The sequence below is a fragment of the Hylaeus anthracinus genome, unplaced genomic scaffold (assembly GCF_026225885.1).
Source record: "Hylaeus anthracinus isolate JK02 unplaced genomic scaffold, UHH_iyHylAnth1.0_haploid 11982, whole genome shotgun sequence".
NCBI classification, from domain to species: domain Eukaryota; kingdom Metazoa; phylum Arthropoda; class Insecta; order Hymenoptera; family Colletidae; genus Hylaeus; species Hylaeus anthracinus.
In genome coordinates this window covers 2787791-2793549 of record NW_026534330.1, presented here as the reverse complement: position 1 = coordinate 2793549, position 5759 = coordinate 2787791, and the positions used below count along the sequence as shown (strand labels likewise).

The following is a 5759-nucleotide window of genomic DNA, read 5'->3' as shown; positions in this document are numbered from 1 at the left end:
TTTTTGAGCGAAGGTGGACGTAAATAAATAGCCAGTGCCACCTCGAATACCAATGACACAATTAATCAGAGTGAGAAAATGAAAAACACAGAGCCACGGGCTAGGAACGAGCAGATGTTGCATTCCCGTGAGACGCCAAACGGTTCTGATCGTGAAAAGTTGTCGGAGGCGGAGAGAAGGGTCCACGGTTGACCACGACAGGAGCGAAATTTACCGTTGTGCACGCTTGTGTTGCACACGCGCGACGTAACGGGCAGATTCACGTGCTCTTACGAGCACATATGCTGAATGCCCCTCCGCATAGGCAGGTATAAAAGCGTAGAAAACACTCTGGAAAGTTGCAGTTCTCTCTTGACCGCCTTAAAAACCATGGTACAGATGATATTGAAGGTAGAGTGTCGAAACACGAGGAAGCAACGGTGAAAAGGGGGTGAGAGTGTCAGTTAACCCTTTCATGGCCAGTAGAGTTTTTATTTTTAAAAGAAAATTCGAAAATTTCGGTGATCGATTGATTAGATCGTTCGAAGAAGATTACATTCACCAAGCATAAGACACAATTTGTTTGTACAATTCAAATTCTAATATCTCTGAACAAGTGACGGGGTCAGAAGTTGTTCAATGTTCAAAATTTGTTACCTTATCGAGAATTGTCCGCGTACCTGACGAGTGTTTGTTATTCGACCGACGCAGAATCGCCCAAACGAGTAAATAGACTATCGGAAAATTCTATCGAATCGGTTCGGCCTCTCGTCCTCGTTTCTCTTTTTTAAATATTATCGTCGATATTTGGCAGTCAACGTTTTTCAATAATTCCGTGCGCCGCGATAAACGAGCAAACGAAATGGGACGAATACAAACAAACGGAACGGAATCGAATTTCATTCCACGACGGAACGCGAAACTTTTATTGGCTTGTATAATCGACGAGCCGACTATTTTCCTATCGGAAGTCAGCGCTTGCACTCTGACCCGGCGTAATTAAAACTGGGACGTCTCAGGTCTGGCGTTCTATCTCTCTCTCTCTCACTTTCCCTGTTTTCCCCGCAAACGAGATTCAATTTGTCAGTGTAAGTGCTGCGCGTGTGTAGTCGATTGGTTTCGGCTTAACCTGACCCGGCCCGCACGTATTCTGCAGCCATAATTAAGGGAACGCCGAGCGCGATGGTATATCACTCCCACGCAACCGAATGTACGATTTCCATTCGCATTCTGTATCGATGACGTGTGCCCGTTGTAATTCGTAAGGCGCGTTTTCTAGAGGAGCTTTTGATTGCTCGCATCGCGAGGAAAGTGGAACGATACGGCCTCGATTCTAGGAAGACTGACGAGAAAATAGGAAATCCTTTATCACAATTTTGTAGGGTATCGGAAACCATGCGGCGCGTTGAATCGAACTTCTTCGTAATCAGCTGTTGGTAAATGTTATTCTGTTCTTTCGTGTATCGTTGTTGTTAGACATTTCGTGAAAATGAATTCCTTCGATCAAGTTATCGGGACTCGAGGCACAATATCAATTAAATACACTAATATATAAAACATTGGCAGAGACCACTTTCGACTTTCACGTCTATCTGGATTTACTCTTCCCTGTCGCTTTCTTTTTCCTTATTCTCGCTAAATCAAACATATCAAACAATAAATACACATAGAAAAAATACTCGAAATGTCATCAGCCTAGAATCTCCCCCTAGCGATGAACGGAGTATCAAAAACGCCAGGCACCATACAAATTTGTTAGTCGCCGCGAACCATTTAATGCCATCGATGCCCATCGATCTCCGTACTCTTAGCGTCGGCTGGGGCTCGCGGATCGAGATCATCGATAACTTTCACCGTCCAGCAATTATTCAACCTCAACCTGTCGGATAGCCCATCGATCGTTCGCAACGAACGACTTCACAATCCTTGGTGGAAGTCGGTCCATTAAACGTCAACCCCCGCCCATATCAATATCCCGGAAATCTTGGAGGGAGCGACGGTTCCATGGCCTGGCAGGGTTTACGAGCCGTTCTCGAAGGTGACTTTTTTTCTGCACGTAGATCGGCATCGCCCTGACCATCGTGCTGACCCTGAGCCATCGATCACACGCAGGTGTGATAGCTCTGGAGCGGGACGAGACTTACCACGGCCAGCAAACAACGCTGGAGGATGCTTTCCATGGTCGGCACGCCTCGTTGGCCAGCTCATACGTGCAGTTCCATGGACCGGTCGAGGGACCAGACTACGAGGTGAAAGTGCCGCGTGCTGCGGAGTACCACGATGACAGCAACCATTTGCACGGACAAGAGCACAACTACGCGGTGGACTACGTGGCGCATCCAAAGTACGAGTTCTCGTACGGCGTTGAGGACCAACACACCGGGGACTTCCACAACCAGAAGGAGGCCAGAGACGGTGAGCGAGGGAAATCAACGAAAGCCTCGCAGTGGGATGCATTTAGAGCGCGAAGGAACGAGCGACTCCTCTCGGCAATTTCTTTAAGAGAATTGGACAGTCAAAGTCCTTTCTTCGGAAATTAATTCCGTGGATACGAATGCCAGTTCTTTTTACAAAATATTTTTTTTGATCTCTGAAACACGTATAATCACCGCGTAAAAGGAAAAGCTAGAGCTCGCATTCATTTTCTGGGAATTAAATCCCCGACGACTTTCCTTAAGAGGACATTTTCATGGTCGCGCTAGAAACCCAAGATGGCTCGGACATGAGAGAAATTTTCATGGACGTCCGCCATGAATATCCAACGGAAGGATAGAGGCAGAGCGACTTTTATGTTCGGACACCGTGCACTTTTATAGTGCACCAGCCATTTCAGCTATGAAGCTTAGGGAAATCGTGTGCGCGTGGGAGTAGTGGCATATTCTATACCGGATGAGAGGAGGACGGCCTATACACCTAAATATCTCCGTTATTTACGATCGTTCAAAAACGCTACATCACCAGGAAATTTGCTATTTTATCCTCTAAAAGAATACGCGAAAAATGTACGTTTGAAGAAACATCGATTCAGAGTGTTTCACACGAACATAGGTGACGGAGATATTCAGGTTTTCGCATTCGAATCATCAGTATCGACGACAAAAATTGGAAAGTCGTTATTTGTTTTATTTTTCGTACGATACAAGTTTCTATAAAAAAAATCGAAGTTGCTCGAATGAGGACGCCTCGTCTCTCGCGGCTTCTTGTACAGCTGCTTCCTGTTCTATTAACGTAGTCACTCGCCGACGGTGTTATGCTGATAGCTACTCCAGGCACAATTTCTCTGGCATTCAATTGCGTCTCGTTAGGAGGCTGGAAATTGGTTTCACGGCTTCCATTCGTTCCTTCCCACAGGAAACAGCGTGTCCGGCGAGTACAGCGTGAAGGAGCCTGGCGGTAGTATCCGTGTCGTCAGATACCACGCCGACAAGGACGGATTTCATGCCGTGGTTCACACTTCCGGCGAGAACGACCACGCTGGGGGCTTGTACGGTGGTCAAGGCCAGGCTCAGGTTCACGATCACCAGACGGCTACACAACAGGAACAAGACGTTCCCCATTACGCCTCGTACGCCGCCAACGAGGAGGGATACTGATAATTCTTCAGCCCCACGATTCTTCCGCCTTTCGCTATGTACCTGGATATAGATGTGCCTCCAGCTTTCTGCTCGTTGTAGGTTCGCGCGTTTCGCATACCAAAGACTCGCGTCTGAGCAGAGCTACCTCGTTGATCGTTAATTTACGTCAAGCTTTGAACGACCACCCTTGCGAGTGGTTGAAAATAATTTAATTCAGATCCTGCGTCTGAGTCCCGCGGAGATGGGCGTAAATGTTGTTTAATATTGTACATATAGGTCAATATTCCGAATAAATAACAGTAGTAGACGCGGTCGGTTGTTTTTCTTCTCCGAAGTTAGCGAGCTGCATCGAGTCTTACGTAAATCCTCCACCGAGAGATTGGATTCAATGCACAAACACTGGGTTACGAAATCTGTACAAAGGGGTTCGGTCACTCTTTCGCGATATTTGTCAAGCTTGAATTGCGAGCTTCCCTAAGACTTCGTATTTCGAGTACCTAACCAACAATTGCTCTGTCAATCCATCCAGTTTGCTCCTCTGGTCTACCCACTTCGGAATCCTCCCTAGAGGACTGTAGACTTCGAGTGTCTTCGTCTTTCATTTTTGCCTCTTTTATCTCCTGAAAGGTATAATTTCTATCGCGTACTTCGAAGACTCGTCAGACAGTAAGTTCAAGAAAATAAACGAACCGGGTGGGTTTCTGCTGCGCCTGCAAAACAGATGAATATTTCTCTTGCCGTTTGGCCGACGATTGGCGACGCCAGGAATGAGAAAAAAACCCTGCGGCGTAATTACTCGCGATCGCGAAGTCTAGGAGAAAAGGAGGTCGATCGCGTCGATGAAAACGGAGCCCGGTCACACCCGAACACAGTCACACGCAGCCCGTTGTTAAGGGGCGTCTCGTCTGATCAATTCGATACCAACGGAACGTCGTTATCGCGAGTGGATAAAGACAAAAGGGGAAAAGGAGGGTAATGGGGACGAAAAGCGAATAACAGGGGGGAGAGGATAAAAGGAAGGCTCGTCCGTGCGCTAACAATGCCTCGAATGCATGCCGATAGAGGGAAAGGAAAATGGAAACGAGAAGAACGACGAGCAGAGTGGCGACGATAAGGACTGGGAGGAAGCCAGGACTGGCTTCGCGTCCACGCTTTAGAAGACAGGGGCTACGATTTATTGTACCGCAAATCCGTAGACTGATGCGAGGATGGTCCCTCATCTCTTACAACCCGACCCTCGCTTTGAAATATACAAAACAGATTGCTACGCTGAGAAATATCTACAATGCAAAATAAAATGCAACGCTTTTCCCTGTGTTCAAAAGTAAATAATTACACTGATCCATTCATCAGCAGGACATGCACTGTGCTTTGTTTCATCTTAGTGATTTGTTTCCAGCCCAGGCTTCCAGGCCCAGGAATTAAATTATCAGAACAAACGCCTAGGTCAATGAAGAGTCGAGTGCAATTGGCCAAATGGATCGTTGCCTGCGAGCCCGCAAGTGGGTCGAACGAAACAATAAACGGAGGTGACTGCGTTTTGAGAATGTTTCGCGTGCCGAGATCCTCACGTGCCGTCGTTGCTTGGCATAACGACCACGATAATGACTGTATAGGCATTCAAGGGTGCGCGCGATGCTCCACGGGGACGTGGTAATTTCCGGCGAATCTTGGCAACTGCTAATTACCGTTGGCATCGCGCTGCGATTGCTTCAACCGACGGTCTCACGCTCGACGAGTCGTCGTCGGTGATCAAGCGTCGCCACACGGCGCCGCGACATTCCCTTTTCCCTCGTGGAACGGCTTCATTCGACGCCGCGTCGTGTTAACAAATTGCGGATGAGACTCTCGCGTGTTGGCCCCGTCGATGTAGCTAATAAAGTGCTGATGTAGCAAGCTCTTTGCTCAACGCTAAATTGGCTCCCGAGAACAGAGACTACGGAACTCGAGAGGCGTCTCGACGCGCACCGAAAAAGCCTTGAAAATCGCGGGTCCCGAAGGCAAAGTCAAGGACAACGAATTCTGGGAGTTTGGGCATCCACCATGAATTTATTCGAGAATTAGTAAAACAGAGACGCTGTTTAATTTGAAGAATTAGGAGACAGGCTTACAAACATTTCTTCAGAGAAATATGAAGTAGAGTAATTTATGTTTTAAAGTCCTAAATTCTGAGAGAAAACAAAGTATGGTAATTGACCGAGTCCG

General features: G+C 47.3%; 1 protein-coding gene across 1 annotated transcript; it reads left to right on the top strand.

Annotated features, from left to right (window-relative positions):
- The first annotated feature begins 377 nt into the window (after positions 1-377).
- LOC128886326 (uncharacterized) lies at positions 378-3686 on the top strand. The gene is made up of 3 exons (XM_054141067.1): positions 378-390; positions 2040-2394; positions 3331-3686. The coding sequence occupies exons 1-3, from the start codon at positions 379-381 to the stop codon at positions 3570-3572; spliced, it is 609 nt and encodes a 202-aa protein (XP_053997042.1). The 5' UTR covers position 378; the 3' UTR covers positions 3573-3686.
- Positions 3687-5759: the final 2073 nt, after the last annotated feature.

Bases quoted from the DNA above. Each gene is read 5' to 3' on its own strand.
- LOC128886326 (XM_054141067.1), top strand. The intron at 2,395-3,330 runs GTGAGCGAGGGA...TCCTTCCCACAG, and splicing joins CCAGAAGGAGGCCAGAGACG to GAAACAGCGTGTCCGGCGAG.